Source organism: Balaenoptera physalus (genome assembly GCF_965194825.1).
Source record: "Balaenoptera physalus genome assembly, chromosome: 1".
NCBI lineage: Eukaryota > Metazoa > Chordata > Mammalia > Artiodactyla > Balaenopteridae > Balaenoptera > Balaenoptera physalus.
The window spans coordinates 131,586,151-131,612,436 of NC_138882.1; the positions used below are offsets into that span (position 1 = coordinate 131,586,151).

At 39.0% G+C, this 26,286-nt stretch overlaps 1 protein-coding gene across 6 annotated transcripts in view; it reads right to left on the minus strand.

Moving 5' to 3' along the window:
- Window positions 1-9,305: 9,305 nt before the first annotated feature.
- Window positions 9,306-26,286, minus strand: part of LOC309640595 (serine/threonine-protein kinase TNNI3K) — a 299,196-nt gene continuing 282,215 nt past the window's right edge. For 5 of the 6 annotated variants that reach the window (XM_082419553.1, XM_082419557.1, XM_082419556.1 and 2 more), the window contains 2 exons: window positions 16,167-16,246; window positions 9,306-13,016 (listed from right to left, as the gene is read on the minus strand). In XM_082419553.1, coding sequence (XP_082275679.1) covers window positions 12,940-13,016; window positions 16,167-16,246 — 157 coding nt within the window. In that variant the 3' untranslated portion in view covers window positions 9,306-12,939. Of the gene's footprint in view, window positions 13,017-16,166; window positions 16,267-26,286 lie in introns of all 6 variants that reach the window. The other variant, XM_082419555.1, reaches the window with a different exon arrangement.

Genomic DNA, 26,286 nt, shown 5'->3' on the forward strand with positions numbered 1-26,286 from the left:
CAGGACATGGAAGCAACCTAAGTGTCCATTGATAGATGAATGGATAAAGAAGATGTGGTACATATATACAATGGAATATTACTCAGCCATAAAAAGGAATGAAATTGGGTCATTTGTTGCAACGTGGATGGATCTAGAGACTGTCATACAGAGTGAAGTAAGTCAGAAAGAGAAAAATAAATATCGTATATTAACGGATATATGTGGAACCTAGAAAAATGGTGCAGATGAACCGGTTTGCAGGGCAGAAATTGAGACACGGATGTAGAGAACAAACATATGGACACCAAGGGGGGAAAGCGGTGGGGGGTGGTGGTGGTGGTGTGATGAATTGGGAGATTGGGTTTGACATGTATACACTGATGTGTATAAAACTAATGTGATGACTAATAAGAACCTGCTGTATAAAAAAAAATAAAATAAAATTCAAAAATTAAAAAAAAAATTCCAGAAAGTTTCAAAAATCAAAACTTGAATTTGCCGTGTACTGGAAACTATTTACATAGCATTTACATTTTATTTACAATTACTTACATAGCATTTACATTGCATTAGGTATTATAAGTAATCTAGAGATGATTTAAAGCATACAGGAGGATGTGCATAGATTATATTCAAATACTACACCATTTTATATAAGAGACTTCAGCATCCTTGGATTTTGGTATCCATGGGGGGGGTCCTGGAACCAATGCCCCTTGGATACTAAGGGATGACTGTATTTTTTTAAATTGAGCTAACAATGATTTATAATATTATATAAGTTTTATGTGTATAATGTAAACAAAAAGAACAAAGAGTGTTGCTCATCATCCCAATATGCAAAGGTTAAGTCACAGTCCATTGCAGTCACCCACTGACAGAGCACCCTAAGGAGAATTCATCTAGATAGTTAAGATGCATACCTGAGGAAGAATTTCAGTGACCCTAGATTCTCGCATCTTCCCATACATAGAAAAGCACTAAAATTATTAACTTGAGATTAACTGTAGTTTATGATTAGCAGTGAACTGTTACCAAGATGCATGCTTGACTATACATATTTCCCAGCCAAAAAATTTATATATATCTTGGCTCCACCCCTACCTCTTCAGGTTAAACTGAGAGGCTGTTTCCCAGGTTATAGTCCTTAGTAAGTTCCCCAAATAAAACTTAACTAATAACTTTTATGTTGTGCATTTTTCTTTAAGCTGATACCATTATATTTCTGCTTCTGTATACCCTACAATGTGCTCACCACCAAAAGTTTATTTTCCATCCATCACCATACAGTTGATCCCCTTTACCCATTCTCTGCCCCCCTCACCCTTTCCCCTCTGGTAATCACTACTCTGTATCTCTGTGTTTGTTTTTGTTTGGTTTGGTTTGTTCATTTATTTTGTGTTTGTTTGTTAGTTTTTCTGCAGCCACTATTGAAAACAGTATGGAGATTCTCAAAAAATTAAGAATAGAACTACCATATGACACACTTCTGGGTATTTATCCAAAGAATACAAAAACAGTAGTCTGGAAAGATGTATGCACCCACCATGTTCATCACATTATTTACAACAGCCAAGATATGGAAACAACCTAAGTATCCATCAACAGATGAATGGATAAAGAAGATGTGGTATAATATATATACAATGGAATACTACTCAGCCATAAAAAGATGAAATCTTACCATCTGCAGTAACATGGATGGACCTTGAGGAATGACTGTATTTTAATTCCTATTTTAGAGATGAGCAAAAAAGTTCTGAGACTTTTTCACCTTTTGTTCCTTAAAGTTGTATTCTGTGTAATTTCTTTAGAGCTATCTGCCAATTCTTTTCTATTTATCTGTCTAATCTTCTATTTAATGCATTCATTGTACTTGTACTTTCAACAATTTTATTTTTCATTTCTTAAAGTTGTATTTAGTCTTTAATCCAAGTCTACCTGTTCATTTTTTTTTTCACAAAAACTGTTCATCTCTCTGTTTCTCATTCCATGTCAAGTCCATCAGTAAGCCTTAGTCGTGTCTATATTCAAAGCATATTGAGAGACATATTGAAATATAACAATTCAATATTGATTTTGAAATATTCAAAATGAATTAATATGTAATCCAAAGATAGCTAAAAAGTGATATAAAATTGTTAAAACTTACTATTTATTATAAGTCACTGGTATCCACAAAAACTTTTGATATTTTTCTGTAATAGGCATAAAATAAGAATGAAATATAATTGACTACGGGGGAAAAAAGAGAAGTATAAAAACAACTTATACAGAAACTAAATTGAATCTCCAAAGGGTGCCAGAAACCTAAGGTATATGTACCTGTACCACCTCTATCAACATTTAAAGTGGAGAAAGGGTCTATAAAACTGCATGATAAAACTTTAGGATAATATTACAGTGGCAATAATCATCAATAGTATTGACAGCAAATTTTCTTATAAGAGCAAAACAAATTTAAAAATATATGAATAGATGCACAGTGATATTATATTTTCACTTATTAGTCAGAACATCTCCCAACCCACCAGATGTCTACTACCACACTAGACCTATTTCTTCATTTTACCAGGCATGTGATTGTATTATCTACTCCAACACCCTCTCCTTTAACTACAAAACTGCAAATCTATCTGTTCATTTTGATGGTCCCATGCTGCTTGCTAATTTTTTCCTACTTTGTGTCATTTTATTTTTAGAATTTCTTTAAGTACTGTATGCATAGCTACTTTCTATTCCAAAACCGATTCTTCTAATATCTGATATCTTCGGTGTCTGGAACTGTAGCTTGTTATTTCTGTTGAGTTTCATTCATGGTGGTTTGTTTCTCATTTGTCTGTGAGTATTGTGTTAATTTTAGTTTGTGAATAATCCTTTCAGGGTCCAGTTTAGTGTGCCAATCTTTAATAAATTTCCCCCTCACTGTTGGCGCAAGGCTTAGTCACCAGTTTCAGTACTAATAGCCCGTTGCCCTCAGGGCAACCTTGTTTTTCCCTTGTCCTTACCTGATCACTGATGGTTTTAGCTCACCTTTTCTTTTTTTTTTTTTTAAGTGTTTCCTTATTCACTGCAAATTCAGTAATAAAGTAAAAATTTTAATTTTATGCAGGTTCTACTTATACTGGGAAAGCCCTTCAAATTATTGAGTCCTTATGTTACAAAAGACAGACTTTTGACATAATCTTCAAAATATTTATATCATTTAATTGTAAAGTGAGAGAATATATTTTTTCAAATATTCACAGTTACAAATTCCCAATAAAGTTCAGGTTGACTATGAAGATACTAGCGATTGAGACTAAATTTTTCCACAACTAAAGCTTCTTAAATGATGGTTTAACACAATTGTCTTAAAATGGTTGGGAAGAGATTTTTAAATCACAATGCTCTTGTTATTGGCATTTAACATTGTAATGCTCTTTTTAGTGGCATTTAAAATTGTAACGCTCTTGTTAGTGATATTTCTTCCCTTATATCAACTTTAAGGAAGAGTTCACATATGGGTCAAGGAAACAACTAGGTTGTATGAAACTTTCTAGTAGAGAAGCAAAGGAGTAGTCTACCCTCTGAATACCTCATTTTTTTTTTTCACTCTTTTGTAATTTGTCCACTGTAGCTGGTAGCATAAGATGGGCTCAGGGCCTCTTTCTACTCAGAGGTAAGTAATAGGTCCCTTTAAAAATGGGAGTAGACCTTGCAGCCAATTCAGCCTACCGTGCTCTTTTCCCTGTGGGGGCCTGGTGTGCAATGGCTGCAAACAGCAGCCTCCTAGGTAGGGTAGTGTATGAGCCTGTTGTCTGTATCGGTTGCCCTAAGGGACCTTGGAGGCAGCCCTTTCCAGTGGACATTCATGACTGGCATGCTGTCCCCAGTCTAGGCTCCAGATAGGTATGCACAGTGCCTTTGGAAAGCCCCAGGGCATGGTGGCCAAGTCATAATGTCCATCCGTACCAAGCTGCAGAACAAGGAGATGTGATTGAGGCCCTACCCTCGGCCAAGTTCCAGTTCCCTGGCCACCAGAAGATCCACATCTCCAAGAAGTGAGGATTTACTAAGTTTACTGCTGCTGAATTTGAAAATATGGTGACAGAAAAGTGGCTCAGGCTGTGGAGTCAAATACATCCCTAATCATGGCCCTCTGGACAAATGGCGGACCTTGCACTCATGACACCCTTGGCACTGTCCCCTCCTTACTCACATCCACCAATAAATCCTATTTTCCTGTCAAAAAGTAAAATAAAATAAAAAAATTTCAAAAATAAGAAGGGGAGTAGACCAATATCTATTTCCAGGTTTTGATATTGCACCGTAGTTATGCAAGATGTTCTGCTGGGGGAGACTGGGTGAAGAATACACAGGACTTCTCTGTACACTATTTTGGAAATTCCTGTGAATTGATCATTATCTAAAATAAAAAGTTAAAAAAAAGAGCAGAGTGGAAACCAGGGTAAGGTCTAGAGACAAGAGGGTGTGAATGAGGATGTGGCTTCTGTCTCTGACCAGGCCTTAAAACAATGGGGAAAAGGGGCTGTGTGTGACACACTCGTAGTTTATCCCAGTTCTCCAAAGGCATTGTGCAACAAAGCCCTAAGAAATGATAACAAACACTCATTTGCCTGCTGTATATTAGGAAATCCCTGAGTGACCCAGCAGGGTGACAGGCAGCTGCACGAGGGCACAGAAAACTAGTCATCTTCTCCTTGGAGATGCAAATAATAGCTCCCTTTAAATGCATGGTGGGTTTGGTTGTTTTTTTTTTTGATAGTTATTAATGCCGGGTTTGCAAATAAACACCATAAATAAGCACCACAGGAAAACTGAACTCTATGGAATCTATAAAAATAAGAGAAAACATGACTTTTAAGGCAGATCATTTAAAATTATAAGGGGATACAGGATCTGTTTTTTAACCAGGCTAAGAACTCTAAGAACATTTGTAAACACTCCTGTTTGCTGTGCAATATGGCTTTGATTAATTGCAACATGTGTTTGTACTATGAATAATCATTTTTGATACAGTAGTAAGACATCTGACAGAAAAATTGCAAATAAGGAGGTATTTCTCTGTGATTCCTGAACTCTATTAATATTTTAAATCAGTTAACAGCTTAATGGATAGTGTGGGAGAAAGGAACAAACTAATTTAGCTTTAGCAAGCAACTTGAACAGTTTTCACTACTCACTGTTTTACATTTTGCAGGATTTCCATTTGTATTAATAACTTATTACTTCTATTAAACATACATTTTCCCTTAAGCCTAATGTTTCTTCAGTGGAGACCAATTAACTAGGACAGTCTTTTCTTAGCTAGCCAATTATTTTAATTGCTAGAATTTTTTAAAATGTGCTTGCTTTGCATAGATTTGACCAGTTGAACTTGCCCCCAAAATGCACTGACTTTGTAATACAGGAGATGGAAGACTTTTGGTGAATATGTGGATGCCAAAAATCTTGGATATTTAGGGTTCTGCAGAACTGAGCGGTAGACTAACAACCCTATGCCTTTATTCCATTGCTTTTCATCCTCATCTTTGCCTTTAATTTGGTGCCTTTCCAATCCAGCCCTCTTTTGTTCATTTTTTTATTCAGCTTCCTTGTTGTCTATGTGAAGAACTATGGCTTGAAGGATGGGCAGGCAATTACTGTACTAAGGAGGAACTGTAACATGGTAGGTGGGGGTCGACTATAACAAAATCTGAGCTTTGCTTCCCTATTCTTTTGGGACTGCTACTGAAAAAAAATGCATGGAGCCCATATTTAAGGAGCATTGAAGAGTTAAAAGCAAAAGCAATGACAGATCATTTCATTCATTAGACTTCCAAGCAAGGGGTGAGGGATGATTAAACTGAAAGAACAAGAAGCACCACAGAGACAGAGTTTGTTTGGGGGGCTAGTACCCTCCTGGCAATGCCAGGAAACTGGTCATTTTCATGCAAATGAAAGAACTCCCTGAAGGGTACGTAAAAAGTCATTTCCAACTTGTAGAGACACTAAACACACAACTAGGGAGGAAAAAGAATAGCAGTAATAATGAGAATGCTAAATAGGAATATACTAATAAAGTAGAAAAATTAGTAAGCAGATTGATAGAATGAGAGAAATAACAACCAAAAAGGGAGAGGAAAAAATCAGTTTATAGAAATTTAGAGTGAAGGTAGCAAATCCCTAGCAACACAGAGCCAGTTTTGCTGGTGAGTGTTACTTACAAAGGGCATAATCAAGCAGAGTAGTGCTAAGTACCACATCCCACACATAAAAGAGAAACTGTGAAAGAGTGAAAACAGTGTTAAATTAATTAAACAAGGAAGCCATTAGACTGAGGTTGTTCTAACGCCTTACCAGCCTACTAAACAACCCAAAACCTAAACCTGTAAATGCCTCAAGGTTAAGAAATCAAAATCTAAGGACAACCAATCACAAACAACCAACTAGGCTTTCCCAAATAAGGCAACCACTTAAGCTAGAGCCAATCAAATAACTGCTTTGCTTTGTTTCTGTTTCTTCTCCATAAAAGTCTTGCCCCTGGTTCCTGCAGGTAGATTGCTCCTAACTACTTCCGATTTGGCCCTACCCACTTTAAATGAAATTTTGCTCAAATAAATTCTTAAAATTTTTTAAATGCCACAGTTTATCTTTTAACAAAGACAATAGGAGAGTCAAAGGGGCTGAAAGGAACAAGGCTAAAATGATGATCTCAGCCCAGCAGCCTACTGAATCCCTTCACTCCTTTGTTAATTCATTCTTACTCTCATTTAATTATCCAATTGCTCACTCCTTCATTCCACAAACCACTCCTTACTAAGGAGAAACTAGCAGTCAAAATTCATTTATTTACATACTGTCTATCCTAGCTTGGTCTCTCTAGAAAGCAGAGCCCGAGTAAAAACGTCATGTGCTACTATTTCTTTAGGGAAAGCAATCCCATGTAAGTGGGAATGAGGAGAGCAGGAGTGAGGAAGGGTAGGAGGGAGAGCCAATCCTACAGTGTGGTATTGAGCTGGACGGTATTTGGAATCAAGGGCAACTGATTGTCAGTCTCACTAAACTGTCTTCTGAGACTCTAAGAATGACTGTGCCTTGGGACATTTGGGGTGTGATGGAGAAGGGCCCTGATCCCTGAAGGGCCCTTATTCCCTGGCCCTGATCCCTATTGGTCAAAGGTTTACTCCATAGGTCCCCAAGTGTTAATTGCTAGGTTGAGCTGCAAAGGCCTCAAGAACTTGGGACATCTCTCTTCAGGGCAACAGGGGTGCCCCATGGCAGTGATCTGGGGGGGTACAAGGCAATAGGAACCAGGCTTGATATGAGGCAAGGTGTGGTCAAGTTGTGCCCACAGGAAGTTGGTTTGTGGTGACGGTGGATGACTCAGTGGCCAATGGCACAGGTGAGACCAAGAAGATTTGAGGTAACACAAAAGAGGAGCCTAGTTCATGTTCCTTGGAGACATTAGTAATTAACCATTTATATTGAACTTTACTGCACTGCAAATTTGGTTATAATTTTATTCATGTTGTGCTTTTTACATTATTCTCATATTCTTTTTGTTGTATAACCTCGATTATAGGATGCTAATTTAGGGTCTATTTGTCTTACAAACACTTAAATTCTCTCAAACCATAATCCTTTAATTAGCATCCAGGAAGTTAAAGATCAGCCCTTGGTGCTTGCTTGATTGCTCTCCCAGTCATGTTATATTAAGCATGGCTGGTTGCTATGGAACATTCATCATGTGCCTGGCACTGTGATATGTGATTTTCATGCATTATTTTACTTAATCCTCTCTATGAGGTAAGAATCATTGTCTCCACTTTATAGATGGGGAATCCGAGGGTCAGAGAGACTGAGTAACTTGCCCATGGAAGGTCACACACAGTGAGGGGGTTGAACCAGATTTTCACCCATGCTTGACTCGAAAGCTCACTACAATGCCAGTGTTTCTCAAAGTGTGGTCCTGGGACCAGCAGCATCAGGTCTCCCGGGAGATTGTTGGAAACGCACGCTTTTGGGTCCCACTCCAAAACTTCGGATTCTAAAACCCTGGGGTGGGGTCCAGCAATCGGCATTTGAATGAACCCTCTAGTGATTCTGACATAGGCTGAAGTTTGAGAACTGCTCTGTGCTAGTCTGCCTCCTACAATTTCATACCTGGTACAGGATAAACATATGTCATCCAGTGTCCCATCCATTTTTATTCTTCTCACCTCAGACTATCCTCAATCTGGACATTAATTCCATTCCCTCTGACTGATTTGAGTTTAAAGACGGGAAAAGAAAACCTCTGAAAGAAGAACCTGACATTCTTCACCGTGGATTAATTTTTGAAGTGGTGTTAAGCAGACCATGGATTATTATGAGTAAAAACTGAAGGGCAAACCAACATTCAAATTATTTTCATTGCATTTTGTGGTCTTGCTGGAATCTCACCCTTTCCTGATTAGTTGAGATAAAAGAAGAGATGGAAGTTAGTGAAATTAGTGAGCTTCAAAACCTTCTTTAAAGATGGCGAAGATACCTTTTTCCTGCATATGAGTCCATTGCTGAGAAGACAGATGTTTGAGATACTATTCTTTTTGTCTCACTAATTAAACATAAAGTTAGACAGAGTGCTTCGGAGACCTGTCCTCATCAGTGGGGCCTGGCACCCGGGGCAGTGTTTTAATTCTAGAAGCCTAATTTAATTAGTACCCTGCCATTGGGTCAGCTGCTGTGCTGCCTTGGATCTCTGGCCTGAGGAGAAATGTACAACCCTTGCTCTTTTTGTATCTAGTTAGCCTTCCAAAAGGTAGGATGTCCAAGGAGGGAGAGGAACTTTGCTTCTCCATCATGTTTTGCATATGGTGCTAATTGAGCTGACAGTCTTGGACCACAGTCTGTTACTGCAGCAGCTGAGCCTTCAACTGATCCCCTGTGAAGGGACTGCAATTGTCAAACGGTTCATCTTTGCCCTTGTGGCTCGTGAAATATAGAAGGGAATTGATCAGGGGGAGCTCTGCAGTCAGCATGCTTGAGTAACTACAAGCAACACAAAACTAGGAAGGAAAAAGGTATTCAAATCCTACTGGTAATGGCTACACCATCTCTCCTCAGTTTCCCCACCCAGTGTGCTAATAAGGAGAGGAAAATGTGAAACTTCTTGGCTTCCCTAATTGCTGTGCTTTGCCCTCATAATTGTTTTGTTCCTGCTTATCACGGTGAGAGTCTTGCTTCTGTCAATCATTTCTGGTTCTTTGTGCCTAGAAAATAACAATGTATGTTTTTTGAACCTTGAGATTATTCTAGCCCTCCTTTTTCCATAATTAAAACAGAGGAAATGATGATGATTTTTTTTTTTTTTTGGTTTTACTTTGCAATCATGAGCCATAGTAATCAAGACAGGTTTGGTTGTTTTTATTTTTGTCCCTGCAACTTCTCCTGGGTAATTCCCGAATTTTCTTCAGGACTGCAGAACTGCAGATTTGTCTGCTTTTACCACAGTTCTGGATTGTGAATGTTTGCTATTTTTATTCCTTTTTCTCCATCACAGTGGAGGCAGTACTATGTAGTGAAAAACTCATGGATGCTAGTGCAAGACAAGCCGAGTTTTGAAACCTGATTCCATTCTATGCTAGCTTGGATTTGTCACTTACTTGGAAAATCAGGAAGAGCATTCTCCCTTTCCAGAGCTATTTTGAGAACTAATTGAAATAATACACTTAAAATCATCTAAAACACTTCCTGCCATATAGCAGATACTCAATAAATGTGTTTTCTTTCTATTTTTAATTATCATCCCCCTTGTTTGAGAAATTCTTTCTGATTCTTGTATTTGATTTAAAGGATATCATTTCTCTTCAGATTTTATTTCAGGTGTAAATAAGATGTCACTGTCTAAGGCTGATGCATCTTGGCTCCAACTGCCTCAAAAGCATAAGCTTGGCAGTTTGCTGTTTGCAAAGGTGGGGTTTTTAGGGATGTTAATGGTTATTTCCACAAGAGAGAAAAATCTCTACCCTTCTCATGCTCTACTTCTGTAGAATAGCTCTTTGGCTGTGTGGTGACATAATATAAAAATAAACAACAACAACATTTACAATACTGACTATGGTGTGCCAGGAACTATTCAATGCACTTTATATTATTTGTAATCCTTACAGCAACTTTACAACATAATTTTTATTATCACCATCTTACAAACGAGCTCAGATAGGTAAAGTGACTTGCCCAAGGTCACACAACTACCGTAGAAGGCCCGAGTGACTCCAAAGCTAATGATTATTGTTGGAGGGAGAAAAGGAGGAAGGAAGGATGGAAGGAAGGTAAGAAGAAACTAAGGAAAGGCAGAGAGCATGAGAGAGAAAGAAATCAGGTCCTTCATTTCAGATGGATTGTCTAGCACTAGCCCTTTTTCCTACTACTGGCACCCATTTTTTTCTCTTTCCCAGGGAAATGTCAGCTTTGGAAATAATTTAACCCAAATAATCACTGTGTTGGAATAACTCTCTCCTGGTGCTGCTGTAATTTGGCTTACAATTTTAGCTAATTGAACATCTTCTAAGTGAGCTCAGTGCTGCATGCACATGGAAAAAAAAATTTAATGTGCTAAGCATGCAAAAACATGATCATAGAAGTTCATTTTTACCAGCACAAAAAGAAAGCAATTAGTGAGACATTTTTTTCAGCAAGGAGAAAAAAAAAACCAACACAAAAAATCCCCATGGTCTCGAGGCAAGCTCTAAGATGATCCCTGGGCCCCATTAAAAGTGCAGTAATGAAAAGGGTTTGTGAGCTATAGGTTGGCATCTGTGAAAAGGTTACCCTTCTCAGGAATCAAGACACAGATACTTAACAAGAGCCAGAGGGAAGCAGCAACATAAGGAGACATAGTGTGGAGAGAGGAGGTGGTTAATTAAAGGAAACAAAGAAAAGGAATTTGACAAATTTGTTCTAGAAAATCCTTCTCTAAAAGAGGAGTATTTCAGAAGCAGTCATTCCTCTGGATCTGACCTCCATTCAGTGGGAACCTGGGAGGATTCCTGCTTTAATCCTGATTAGACACACATTCGGCATTACACCTACTGTGAATCTTTTAGTTAAAATTGGTATGTATGTATATATTTAAAAATTTTTAACTTTCCAAGTTATTCCTTTCAACTCAACTCAAAAGGATTAAGCCCCAAAGTTTCCCAGGCTGGTGCTGGCTGGTTTCCTAAAGTACCTAGAGCAGAGGTGGAGAGGGAGAGCTGGGGAGACCGGGGCTCTTTAACCAGCCCCTTTTTTCTCTTTTTCTGTCTTTGCCAGAAGGCGTTTTACCAGTATGGTCACTTCAAGCTCCTTGGTCCTGCTTATGATTAAGCCCCTTGGCAACTCGCTTGGTGGGACAGAGTATCTGTGACTCCGGAAAAACTGGGTGGGGAAGTGAAAAGGCTGGGGGCTGAAAAAGGATAAATTTAATTGGAAGTACCCTGGTTTTCACTTCTGCCTCTGGATTCACATTGGGCTGTCGCCAAGCTCTTCAGAACATGTGGGGGCTTTCAACTTTGCGACCACAGGTCATAAGGAAAGGCTCTGAAGGAATAGAGGGGGCATTGCTGTTCTGATAGAAATTACCCGCAAGCAACATCATTTCTAATTGGTAGGGGAGGGGGGAGAATGGAGCAGCTTGCCACAGACACAGAAGGAGCAATCAGCACTCATTCAGCTCCGTTTGTCTATGAATCCACACTACTAAGGAGGAGGAGAAAGCAGTTTTGCCTAAATGCAGCCAGTCAGAGTCAGGCTCTATCTTCCTTTCATTCCTCTTCAGCCCCCTGATCTCAGGATTTAGGGCAGTGGTTCTCAACCTGGGGAGATTTTTGTCCCCCAGAGCACATTAAGAAAAGTCTGGAGACACTTTTGATTGCTGTGACTTTGGGAGATGTTACTGGCATCTGGAGGTAGAAGCCAGGTAGCTATTAAAAATCCCACAGTGCATAGGACAGCTCCCACAAAGAATTACTCCCTCCAATAGTTCTGAGATCCAGAAACCTTGATTTAGAGGATGCCCAATCTTCCTTTACTAATGTTATTTCCCTTACCAAGGTGAATAGCAGTAATTATAACACTGAATTTTCATGGTTTCCTGACTGTTTTTTCCAGGTCTGTCTTTCAATGGCAAAACTATTTTGTTGGTGGAAGCATTCCTGCCTTCCTTGTTGGGAGTGTGGAGGGAAGACTTCTCTTTTTCTGAAGGTAGCATGTACCTCAACTATCCTCCCAGTGCACTGTGCCAGACCCTGGTATGAATGGCAGCTTTGCATGCATGGGTCGGTTTCATAACGGTACCGATGGCATTTGTGACACCTCAGTGCTGACAGCAACAGGTCACCCAGGCAGAGCACAGAGGTACCATTAGAGAGGAGGCCAAATAATAAGTGTTATATTTTTGCAAGCTTCTTGATCTGAAGATCACTACTTATTTTTACCAATATATCTGAAAGAAAGGTGTACTCAGTAGAAGTCTTATTGGAATAAAATACACTTCTGAGTCAATTTTGTATGTCACCAAAGAATCTTTAATCACGGAGCTGGACACTTTAAGTAACATAATGAGATAAGAAAATGAACAATATTCTAAGAAATCAAACGCATGACTCTCAAACACAAATCTACTTAATTCAGTCTATGAAAACATAACAATTGTTAAGTCCCCACCAACGACTAAGGCCCCATCTCCAACCAACAACATAAAATTATTTTTTCCTTTACAAAATTGAAAACAATTCTTCAAATACATTCTGTTTTGGTTCTTTTGCATTTCATTCCTCAGCCACAAATCTGAAGCCCAACTTGTGGTGGGGAATTAAATAGGACCAGTATGAATAAGCCAATTTAAGGAGACCTTAGAGGGTAAAATATAAATGGAAGCAAGGCTGCCATGGTTGGAATTGTTGCCGTCAGTTTGGGGGAAAACTCTCCTTAGGTAAATGCGGAATGCTGTCAGCTGCTGTCCTCAAAGCTGCCACAATTCCGGCAAGAATGAAAATGCATCGGGCTCATGGGATCAGACACGTAGCCTGCATCAGGAAAGAAGTTCAGCTGTTACTTATCAGCCTTTCAGCCCATCTCCCCATTTCTCTCAACCAGCCTCAGCCAGTGCAACGCACAGCTGCCAAGCAGCCTCTCCTGGCTGAGAGCAGAGTTTGGACAAGAGTTGTGGGCAAGCAATTGTAAAACAAAAGCAAAATTTACAATGAAAACAGAGAGCTGAGATCAGAGGAACATCAGTGATGGGTGTCTGGCCACGTGACATTTTGAATTCAGAGTAAAGAAGGGTACAGTTCAGGAAGGTGGTTTATCATGATGGCTAAAAGTACGGGCTTCAGGTCAGGCGAATCTGGGTTTAAGCCCTGCCCCCACTACTTACCAGTTCTGTGACTTTTGTTAACCTTTCTGAGCCTGTGTCTTCATTTGTAGAGGGGAGAAGTCATAAGGCTGGTAATGCACATAAGACAATTAGCACAGTGTCTGACACATAGTGAGTGCAAAACCGTTGACGGCTGAAAAGGGAGGTGGAGATGGCAGTAGAGAAAAGGAAAGAGTATTCTCTGTAACACGTTGGCTCTGGTTGTTTTCTTTTTTTTTCTATCTGAAAGTCCAATTTTTAAGTGTACTTTAGTGCTTAGGTCTGAATACTAGTGGCATTTGATGCTCATTGAAGCAATAGCCCTGGGTGTGTCCAGAGAATTGAGCTAGTGCCTCAGAATCTGGCCACAGTCCTAGAGAACGTAGGACGTGAGCAGGGAAGCAGTTACCTTTCCATTCCAAGTAGGGAAACCATTCATTGTTTCTGTGAAAATGGGCACATTTGTCAATAGCTAATGCTGCCTTTGCTCCCCTTTGATAGCTGAGTTTTCAGAACCAGCTCAGCCATCCACATTTTCATTAAGACTTCTGGCAATGTGCAGTTCGATGGGCATATTAATTTTCATAAGAAAGGTCTCTGTCAAAAGCTCTTAGGCAGCACATATACTCTCCCGAGAGGCAGCACCACCGCTGCCAACGCTGCTGTGACCGGTCCTCTCCTGCTAGTGGGGCTGGCCCTGGCCCGCTGAGATTAGGGGAAGCAGGATACTCATTACTGAATCCTAATTCTGGGCGGACTAGAAATCTACACCTTAGAGCAAAAATATTTCCTTTCGTCCAGACTGAAACCGCAACTTCATCCCAGGCATAGACAGATGCTTTAATAAGCTCGTAATCCTTCCATCACTATAATCAACCTTTTAATGCACCGCATGGATTTTTCTGGCCTATGACGCTCCATGCCTCTCTCTCCATAGGACTCCAGTGGAAATCTGATTGTGAGCACCTGTCCTTCTAGGGTGGGAGGGCTCGCCTTCGGAGATGGGTAGCAAAATCAGCAGGGCATGGATGCTGACATTTATTATGGACACCGTCATCACCAGAGTTGAAGGACAGACTCTGTGCAGTCACTCAGCGTAAGAGGGACCAAATGAAATTTGAACATAGGCTTTAAGGAAAGACTGAACCATGTCTACATGTTTTGTCACTTCAGGGTGAAAGGTCTCAAGTACAGTTAGGTACTTAATTTTATCTTCATTCTCTAGCCCTGTTCTGTGGGTGGGGAAGAAACAGTTCATAAAGTTGCTGTTATACCACAACTAGTTTATGAAGTAGAAATGGAGGGCAATTAAAGAGTTCTTTCTTATACGATGTGATGTTCCTAGTGGGAGATATTGAATATATCTTTTTTGTCTATTGGGACTGTCACTCCATTCAAACATGCTAATGTTTTCTTCTACCCCTGGTACATATATGCATAGGAAAACCCTACTTTTTTAAATCATTGCATCACTTTTGTCTAACTTCATTTTGAGGAATTCTGCTCAATGTCTTATCCCTTTAAGAAACAGATCGTTAAGAAATGCTTCATCTTGAAACTCCATCATGAAAGAAAAGACTTCTGGTCAAAGCACACATTTCAAAGGGTGCCCTCTGTTTTGTGGTTGTGCAGTCACATCTGTAAAGGTTTGAAAAAATGATATTATATCTATAAAAAATGTGGTGATGTGACACTTAGAGCACATTTTCCCCCGTTACTGGATTGGCCAATTATGTTGTAAAGCTGATGATAAAAAGCACTCGATTGCATTCTAGACATGTACTGGGAGTCGGAAGCACAAAGTTTCCTTTCTTTAGTGTTCCCAAGTAGTTTGTCGAATCTATGCAGAACAATTTTTTTTCTTCGTTTCTTAGAGGCTTCCTATTGCCTTAGGTATGATACTCTGCAGCCGAGGTGCATTGGTGAGGATTCTAAAGCTGCAGGGTCTATTGCCATCTATATCACAGAACCAGGCACACACCACCGAATTTATTCTTCCACAAACCCAGTCCTTGTAATAAATCTGATCTCTTTAACTGACGTACATTTTTTCAGTCCTCCATATTGTCAAAGGAAGTTCCCATGAATAAATGAGCCCATTGTACTAAAATTCCAGTTAAATATAGAGCTTCTCAGGCTTAGAGGTGGGAGAAAGGACACCAGAGGCCTGGCACATTTATATGGCAGCTGAAAAGGGGGACTGACCATCCTCTGGCTTCCAGGGGCGAGCACAGAGCTATGTTAACTATTTCGAAGAGCTTTATTAGTTCTTTCTAAAATAGTCCTGTGCAAAACAGATCCCATCAGTGATACCCTCACCTCCTCTCCAGCTTTTTGAGCAAATAGCTGGGTTCACGTTTTACCCTCCGGTACTTGCTAAAGAGGAAACACTCCTCTTTAGCAAGGATATGATGTAATTGTGGAAATTCATCTCTTGTTTTCTCCTCCTCCCTACACCTGCACAATGTGGGACTTAGAGGTAGTAGACTCAATAAGGTGGAAACAAGGTGTTTGGAATGTCACGAGATGCAGGAGACTATTTTCAAAAAAGAGTTGTACTTTTTCCCACGGGCACACACACTCCCATATACTTCCACATACACTACTCACTTATGCACACATTATTAAATGCAAAGGTAACTGTCTGTAGACTTATACAAGACTTACAAGAGCAAAGTCTGCACTTTTATAATATAATATTTTTAAAGTACCCTTCATCTCTACTTATTACAAAATAGAATCTTTTCTCCTTCATTTCCAAATAGACATCACCTTCCTAGGAGTAGTTTCCTTAGTCAATCTGATGAATCTGTATACTTACCATATTTGTCAATGGGTGAGAACTGGAGACTTTTCTTCATGTCCTCTAAAGACAGGCCTTGAGAGGCACATTGTCCAGCACTGGAAAATTCCATGAGACACTGTGAAAACCACGGTGGTGATTTGCTAATAACATTTTTATAAAACAGAATTTATTCACTCAGCATAGATCCCAGAGAACTGGCAAAGTGGTACAATGGTATTTTTATCTCACTGGTGATTTGTTGGGGAAGAGTTCAGGATTATTTGGAGCAAGTCAGATCCAGGTGTGAGTCCTGGCTCTTCCAGGTAGGCTCCAATTCCTAGCTGTGTAACCTTGGACATGGTACCCTTTCGGAGCCTTAGTGTATTGATCTGTAAATTGGGAAAAGTACATAAATAATATGTAATTTGTTTTGATGATTAAATATAGCAAAAAAGAGTTGACTATCAAATCTGGATTAATATCCTTGCAAGCCTTGCTTAAAAGGAACTAATAGTCAGAACATTATTATCTTAGTAATAATCAACAGAAATAAAACACATCCCAACAGTTATTGTTATTTTTATATTGTTATTATTATAATAGTGATTATAAGAGACAGTGATAATAGTATTTATTGCATGATTCCTATGTATTAAGCATTTACATATATCATTTCATTTACTCATTATCACTATCTTATCATTACCAAATCATTTCTCTCATTTTATAGATTAGAAACGGGGGCTGAGGCAACCAAGTAACTTGTTACACGGGTTTGGTAAACGGCTCACCTAGGATTCAATCCCAAGTCTTTCAGATTCTAAAGCCTGTACCTTTGTCCACTATTCAAATGGGAATTTCCTCATGATTCCTGGCTTTCATTAAGCCTTCTCTTTGCCAAACTTCTCCTACTCTATCATGTTGGTTAATGGGATCTCTTCCTTTCTACCTTTTCAGATTCAAACCCGAAGTTATCAAAGCCCTCGCCCTAATATCTAGTCACATTTGTCAGTTAATTGTATAACTGTAATTCCTGTGGTATCCACCTCTCTCATCCAGACTTTAGCATCCTGAAAGAGGTGACCTAGTTACCCCCCAAACAGCCCCACATGTCCATAGCAGAACTCGTAACTCCCCCTGTTCCCAAGCTAGTTCTCTCTAGCTCATTACAGGCACCACACCATTCAGTGGGTTCAAAATTCTTGGAGTCATCATTGGTACCTTTCTTTTTCCCATATCTTGCACCTAATCCAAATCTTTTTAACTTTGCCTCCAAAATGTAACCCTAATCCATCCATCTCTCCTCCTTCAAGGTCTAGGCCGTATAATCTCTTTCTTTTCTGGACCTCTGCAATTTGCCTCTAATTGATTTTCCTGCTTTCACTTCTGTCCCCTTATAATCCATTCTCCATAAATTACCCAGAGTGATCTTTTCAAAATATAAAACAGAGTAAGCCATTCACCTACTTAAAACATACTTAAAACCTTCCAATTGCTTCCCAGTTCATTTAGAATAAAACACAAATACTTTACCCTAACCTACAAGGCGCTAGCCCTGCTTGTCTCTCCAACCTTGCCTTGTATCCCTCCCCATCTCTGCTAAGCACTTCTTTTGGCATTCTTTCTGTCCTTTGAACCTTCCAAACTCTTTCCCAATCCAGAGCTTTTGCATTTGTTAATTCTGCTTTTCCTCATAAACCCAAATCCTGTTTTGCTGAACCCTTCCCCTGCCTTCCCCGTGACTGGCTCCTCTGTCATTCAGGCCTCAGTTGGAATGTCACCTGCTCAGAGAGGCCTTCCCTGACCACCATTCCAAAGTGGCCATTCCCCTGCCAATGGTCGCTTTCTGTCATATCACATTGACCTATTTCTTTCTTCCAGGACTATATAAAATTAACTTGCTTATTCATCCATTTATTTCCATATTCTTTCAAACAATGAAATTGGAAGCCTTGTCTATCTTGTCTCCCTTATTCCTTGCTATATGCTCAGCACTCAGAACAGTGCTTGGCACATAGGAGAAGCTCAAAAATTGGTTTTTTAATGATTTAATTCATAGATTCCTAAAGGATGTCCCTCTCTTCAGTCACTCAATCCTCCTCTCCACAAGGTCTTCCTCTGACAAAAATCTGACCAGGCACTTCCCTGCTCCCCACTGCAGTTCCTCAGGCCAAACCTGCAAATCCAACCTTCTGCAATCCAAACCTCCTTGCATTCTGTGTATATCTTATAGTCTACAATTCCTCAGTCCCTTTTTTGTTTCTCCACATTCAAGCCACACTAATAAACTTTGGCCTTTCCAAACATTCCTGAATTTTCCCTTCTCCATGGCTGTGGCTGAGCCGCTGCCCTGAATCTGCTTGGTGACATCTTATTTTTCCCTGACGGGAAGTAGTATGGCGTTATGGTTAAGAATGACAGTAAGCATTCTGGTGCAAGACTCCTTGAATTTGAAACTTCACTCCATCACTTACCAGCTCTATGACCTTTGGCAAATTATTTAACTGTTCTGTGCCTCAGTTTGTACAACTGTAAAATGGGAATTATAACAAGACTTAGCTTATAATGTTAATCAAGAGAATTAAAGGAATTAATAAATTTGAAGTACTTTGAACAGTGCTGACATTTAGTAAGCGCTCAATAAATGTTACCTACTTTTGTTATTTGTCAAGTTCCAACTCAAAGAAAGCATTTCCTCAAAGTCTTCTTGGATACTCCCAGTCACAATTCCATACCCTTCTAGTACTTTGTACTCCTAGCACAGTGCTTATCAGAGTCTGCCTTGGTGTAGAATGATCTGTATTTGTATACTAATACCCTACTAAACAGAATGCTCCTGCAGGTCAGAGATCCTAACACCTTTGGGTCTCTAATAGGACCTAGCTGGTACTTTGTAAATAGTTAAAATAATAAAATTGTGTTAAATAAAGTTAAGTTATCACAAAATGTTCATTTTGAGTAGTTAGATTTTTCTAAACACTTACATGAATTCGCATTGATTAATTCATTTAGCTGCCTTAAAACTGACGACATGTTTGGTCAGTTTCTTAAGCTATAAAGTGAAGATGTTGTTTCTTAGAGGAAAACAATGATTAAAAAGAAGTATTGACTTAAAGTGGGACATGGTGTGATCTCAATCAACATTAAATGGCAAATCACACTCAGTTCTGGGCAATATAATATCATTCAAGATATTCTTGAAAATAAAAATTACCCTACTAACTCCTATAACCTCTTTAGCACTCTAGCTCCTTTTAAGAAACGTGCCATAAGCAGTAGTCCTGGCAACAAGAAGACAATAGGGAATAAATCTTTTATCATCAAAACGGCTATCTGGTTTCCTATGAATAAAAGCCCATCTCCAAGCTATCTTATTTATTTAGTTGCTGAATGCAATTCATGCCAGGGGACTTAACCTTCCTGCCCAAGAGATACCACACAGGCTGTCTCTGGCTGCTATTCTAGGATGACAGACAGATGGAAGCTAAGCACACCCAAGTCAAACAAAGCAGAAGAAACCAGACCCTGATCAGTGGAACTAGTTTACCTCAACCCACGGGTATCCAGACTTCAGCAGGAGTTTCACAGAAGCCCAGAGTTTAAGAGACACACCGGGACCTCTGTTTGCTGAAGTTGTGGTCAGTGAAAATAGGCATTTCCAGGATGCAGCTGCCCCATGAATTCAGTGAAAGTAAATGTGAACTAATGGCAGGTAAGGAAAACACTCAATTTTTCAGTGTTTCATATTCCTGGTCACCTAGGTAGCTTTCTTTATGCTGAAAGGATAATATATATCATATATAGGCATATATATGAATGATATATAATATTATAATGTAATTTTATGTATACCTTTTATGGGAATGGAATGAAACATTCTCTTTTAAAGAGAACAAGATAGTCTTTAGGTTAGTTTTTGCATACTACAACATTATATTGATATATCTTATTTTAGTGTTAAAAAAGTTTCAGTCATTTTACGCTAAATAGTTCATATTAGCTCTGTGATGTATCTGTAAAGGTAAGCATAATCATCAGCCATTTTCTCTTATAAAGGTGCACTAGGGAATGAATAATTTATCCAGCATGAAGAGCAGAACCAAAATTCAGAAACTAGTTTTTGCTTCTCGATCCATGCTTTATGGGTATAGACTACCTAGTAGATTGGCTGCTAATGAGGCCAGTTCAAACCCAAATCCAAAACATGCAATTTGTATTTTTGTGTCTGCACACCATTCAGACTATGGCTTGTCAGCACAAAATAGCCTGTTTGCAGTCACTCATGTACCCTGAGCAAAGACAACAAGGACATTCAAAACTAAAATATGAGGCTATGTTGGCTGAAATGAATGCAGAGATAGTGACGCTCATGACAAGCACGTTGAGCAAAAGTATTATCCAATGAGAAGTAAATCAATATATATGTAAGGTACAGAGGAACTGTGAAGAATGGGAAAAGTACTAGCAGATAGAATATACCCAAATACAGCTTCAATTCTTCAAGGCAGGAGTTAGTTTACAAACTAAACTGGTGGGTTAATGCACATATGGGCAAAACTCCCAAAAGGAATATTAAAACAGAGTTTTTCTGTACATTTAAAAAAAAGTTCTGATTACTAGAAGCTAGCATGGCTTTAGTAAGAAAAAAATCATGCTAGATTTGCTTTATTTCTTTTTGGTAAGTATAAATTTAAAGGGGAAATCCATAGGTTAGAACATAGAGCTAGCTTCAGATAATGGGCAGAGTTTCTCCTGATTGCTTTGTAGTAACAAGGGGAGCTCTGTGCCAGATGACAAGTGGGTAGATGGGATTGCCACTGGTTGAATATTCAGAACCGATATAGACCTCAGATAGGTGACATTCCCCACAGGTTAAGTAGAGCCTTAGACACTGGGAATAGTTAAAACAAAACACCACATTTCCTAAAATTAGAATTGTCCAAAAATAGATTGAGATGTTCTAGAAGGAGGTACCGTCCCATCCCTGGACGTATTCAAGCTATGGCTGGAGCATCTGGTAGCGCAGGGTGCTACAGAGGAATCCAAGTATCCACCTGAAGGTCACATGACCTCTATTTCTTACATTCTATGATGCTTTAGAGGTTTTTGGGAACTACGTAGACTTTGTGAAACTAGTTTCGATGTGTTGGAAAGGCAGAGTGAGATTACACAGTTCCCACTTAGGCAGAAGATTTTTATCTGCCTTATCTGCACTGTCTGACATTTGGCCAGGGCTGAATGCCTGAGTCGCGCACACATGCCACAGCATACCTGGCTACACATTACTGCTCCTACTCAAGCTGGTGTTTGTAGCTTTTTGTCTATATACATTTCATTTGATATAGTAACTGAACCATGCTAGTTGCCTGAAGGAACCATCTCCATTAGTGCTTTTTTTTTTTCAAAGGAAGAACCACACTGCCATCTAAGATGAAGCAAAGGCAAGTGTGGAGAAATCACTTTCACATAAACCCATCCTTAAGGATTTGAATGACAGGTTGTTTAAGGCTGGTATTGGAAATTCAGCGCTGCTTCACAAAGGTTTTTATATAAGATAAAATTGTAGAATACTCATGTTGAATGCCTGAGGGGTGGGGAAAAACCCTAAAACACTATATCATCTCTTAATCCAGAAAGGTATATTGTTAAGGAAGGTCCACGAGGAAGTAAAGGTACATTGTTAAGGAAGGTCCACGAGGAAGGAAGAAAAATACTGTTTGAAGAGACTCCAGGGAATTTGAGTGCCATCTCTCCTGAGTGGTGGGAGCAGGCAGTGCCACAGTGAGTGCAAGTGGCCCCATTTAAAGCCTCAAAAGCAGCCAGTGTTGTGGCTTCCAAATGCTTTTGGTATTGAAGCAGTGAATCATGGTTTGGACTGTGGGATTTCATGAATTCTCAGAATATTTACTAGTGCCATAATTGCTTCTGACTGAATTACATTCCAAAGAAGACTTCAGATGGGTGTACAGTCCAAACGAAACCGTTTTTATCATGTTCTTCCAAGTGTGGCTTTTGCAGAGCTGGGGATTTTGATTCGGTGAATTACAGCAAATGCATGTAGTCTACATGCAAGAGTGAAATTAAAACAACCAAATAAAAATAAAATGACCTAGAACATTATCCTATCATAGTGATATAAAAATAATTTCTTATATTTGCAGAGGGCTTTATAGCTTGCACGTACTTTTCTATTGATTAGCTTAAAGAATTTTTACAAAACCTCCATGAGGTGTCTGAGAAAGTATTAATTCCATGCAGGTGGAAAGCCAGGCTCAAGAAGTCTGAAAAACCTGCATAAACTTACAGAGCTAGCAAGAGGCAGAACCAGAACTTGATCAAAAGGTCTTTAGACTTTCAGTCCACTCTCTTTCTTCTAAAATACACTTCATTTCACAGCAGCACATGTCAAACTGTTGGTGTGTTACCATGTGGAGAGCTCACTGAATTAGTCATGAGTTACAGAGTTTTGGACCTGTTGCATATAAAGATGATCAATAAATTCCTCATGGAGAAATATTCCTCATCATCATAGAGAAACCAGAATCAGCTTTCTCGTGTCTTGCTTTGTTAGACCTTTTAAAAAATTATACTTTCCCCTATCTAACTATGGCTTTCCTGTCCCTGAGCAGTGATGTCAAAACATGAGACACACACCCCACACTTGCTAAATGAGATGTTTATGATTCTCCCCAACTCTTCTGAGCTTGTGTAAGGTTTCCTAAGCTGCATGCATGGATTCACTTTCCTAAAACTGCCCTAAGTGGAACAGAAAACGATTAAGTTACCAGCGTGATTAAAGACTTCAGGCAAAATTTTCTTCCATTCAAGTTGTTCCAATTAGTTTTTATGCAGCTAAAAATGCCCTCGGGCTACCTGTAACCTGGAAGATTTAGCCATTTGGACTTTGCATAAAACAACACCATCCAAGGCCTCACAGCTTTGCAAATATGCTTTGCGGTTTATTGGATCTTTTTGCTGTCTGTCCGAACGACATTACCTGTGTAAGAATATTAGCATAAGGATCAGTGCCATCTGCACCCTTATCCCCTTCCTCAAGAGGAATATATCCAAGTTAGGAGTCATTTCTTTCACTCAAAAGGAAATACAGACAGGTAATGTTTAACCAGAATTTCAGTGCTGTGACACTACTCTAAAGGACTAATACAAAGAAAAGGTGGAGAAACAGCCTGCTGAGATCCCTAATAAAGGTATTTACACAAAGAAAATAAATGCCCTGCTGTAGAAAAGGCTACTAGACTCATCTGGCTGTTTTTGGCATTTAGCTGAAAACAAATAGATCTATTTAAAACAGATCTGTAAGAAGGGATAAATGCCTTTCTACACTTTGCAATGTCTTTCTATGATGCACACATTTCCTCTGGCCTAAAGAGAAAGACGACATTTCTATTAGAAATGGAATCACCTTTGGCCTAACTTTGAAATAGTCTAGTCAGACTCTTATGAATAAACCTTTGTTAATTTATCAGCTAAATTCAACATATTTATTTATTCATGACTTCATCCTGGCTCTTTTCAAAACATTGTTTTGTCTTTGTCAATATTCCCTACTTGATAATGTCCTAAATTAAAACAAATTTATTGCACCCATTACAGTGAATGGGCAATGACCAAAGTATCTAATGGGGCCAGAGGTCAGTGCAAAGTATCTCTTTCAGGAAAATCAAACCCATCAGCTTTCTTTCAATGGCAAATGTCCCCAGGCTATAAAAGGACTGAAAGACTTGGCAATGGGTCATGGCTCTGTTTGAGCCATTAGGCAAATATCTAAGGTCTCAGCTCCCTTATTTTTAAAGGAAAAAGCAATTAGGCAAAGAATTACGAATAAGGAAAAATGCAGTATTAACTGAAAGTGTGTGTTAATTCCTTGATGGCTCATAAATTATTAATGTGCTCAACAGTAACCTAACAACACTACCACCTCTCAATTTACCTCTGCTTTAAACAGGTATAAACGAGTCAATTGTACAGTCCAGCAGGAGGTGGACTTAGTCTGCTAAACTTAAACTGAGGAACATCCTTTAAATATAGCAGAATCTTTCTTATCCTTCATTGTCTGTACTCACTATTACCCAGAAGGGAAATCTTGTTATATTTTAGAACTATGAGATCTTGGTAGCATGACAGTCATTAAGCCCACTCCTCATCTCTCCATTTTTCCACCTTCCATTTTACTGAGAAGCAAATTGAAGTCTTGTAAAGTGAAATAACGTATCCAAGTTCATGTACTAAGGTTATAGTAAAGTCAGGAATATAAGCTGGAGTTCTAAACTTCTAGTCTTCTTTGATGGTTTTTATTCTTATTTTTAAGTGAAAAGGAAACTAAAATTTGTTGCATACCTGCTAAGCACCAGGAACTCAACTAGATGACTTACTTACAAACCTTATTACCTTTGCTTCACCTAACAACCCATTTTACACGCGAGGAAACCAAGGCTCAGAGAGTCTAAGTCTTGTCTAGGATCACCCAGCTGTAATTCAAACCTAGGCTAGGCAGTATCCAAATCTCCTGCTTTCCCCACTTAACCTTGTTGGCTCTAGAAGTGTTTCCCAAATTTACACCTATAATCTTGTCTCTCTCCCTCTCCGCATGGCTGTTCATCAAGCACAATGCCAGGTGCTGTGCTAAGTACTAGGGATACAGATATGAGTGTGATGGGCATGGACTCTATCTATGCTTTGGGGTAAATAGAAATGTAGACATAGACAGGTAAACGTTAATGCCAGGGAACATGGTACATATTCTAAAGGGTACCCTCCCTACACAGAGGAAGTGACATGATGGAGAAGCAAGGGTTCCCAAGGGGGTAATTCTGGGGAAAGGGCTGGTGTAGGGGCATGTGCAAAGACCTAGGAAATTAAGTGGCCAAAGTGAATATATATTTTTTTAAGTTTTCATTTTGAAGCAATCTCAAAAAAAGTTGCAACTATGGTACGTTTTTTTCACCTGAACCATTGGAGAGCAAATTGCCAATCTGATGCTCATAATCTCCCCAATACATTAGTGGATTCCTAAAATAAAGACATTCTCCTACATAAACACAATATAACCATTTCATTCCACTGTCAACTCTCAGACTCCATTCAGGTTTGTCAGTTATCTCAGTAATGTTCTTTATAGCAAAAAGATCCAATTCAGAAAAACAGTTATATTTCTTTAAGCTCCTTCAATCTGGAACAGTTCTCAGTTTCTACTGAGAATCTCATGACATTTTTGAAGATGACAAGCCAGTTATTTTGCAGAATGTCCTTCATTTTGGCTTTATCTGAGGTTTACTAATAATTAAATTAAATTATGCATCTTTGGTGAGAAGTATCACAGAAGTGATGCTGTATTCTTTTCATTGTATCTCATACATTTGATTTATCCCATTATTGTGCCGTTCATTTTGATTACTTGATCAGGGTGGTGTCTGACAGGACTCTCCACTACAAAATTGCTCTTTTTCTCTTTGTAATTAATAAATTTTTTTGTGGGGAGAAATCCTATATCTCAACCAAATTTCATTATCTTCATTTATTTATATCTGTATGGATTTAAAGTTGCTATTTCATTCAATGGATAATAATGTTATGGTCATTATTTATTTTAATGCTCATATTATCTCATAGTTGACAAGCAGGAGCCCCCTCAAGCTGTCCCTTTGATATATACCCATCTTTCTTTGAGTACCTCTTTATTTTCTGGCACAAGACGTTCCAGCCATATTTTATACATTCCTTGTCCCAGACTTGAAATCTACCATTTCTCCAAAGTATCCTGTTTCCTTTCAGTGGAAGAGTATTTAGAAATCAAGATCCAGGTGCTTGCTATGCTCCCAGGTCCTCTCACTGAACAGGCAAAGCTAGAGAACACACATGTATATACACATGTGTAAACACATTTAGCCCTCTTCCTCGCCCTCAAATAATAAATTCACACTTATATCTCCAATTCAAATCATCACAGGGTCTCTCCTCGTTTTCTGCCTTCCCATACCTATAATGCCTTCTCTGACAATGAGAAACCTGGTTTCCATTATCCTTAATATCTTTACTTACTTGATCAGTGCCCCTGAATGTATAAATCTTTGGCCGCTGTTGCATGACCACCCCTCAATGCACACAGACACCCTCCTTTACCGCACTTGGGCTCCAA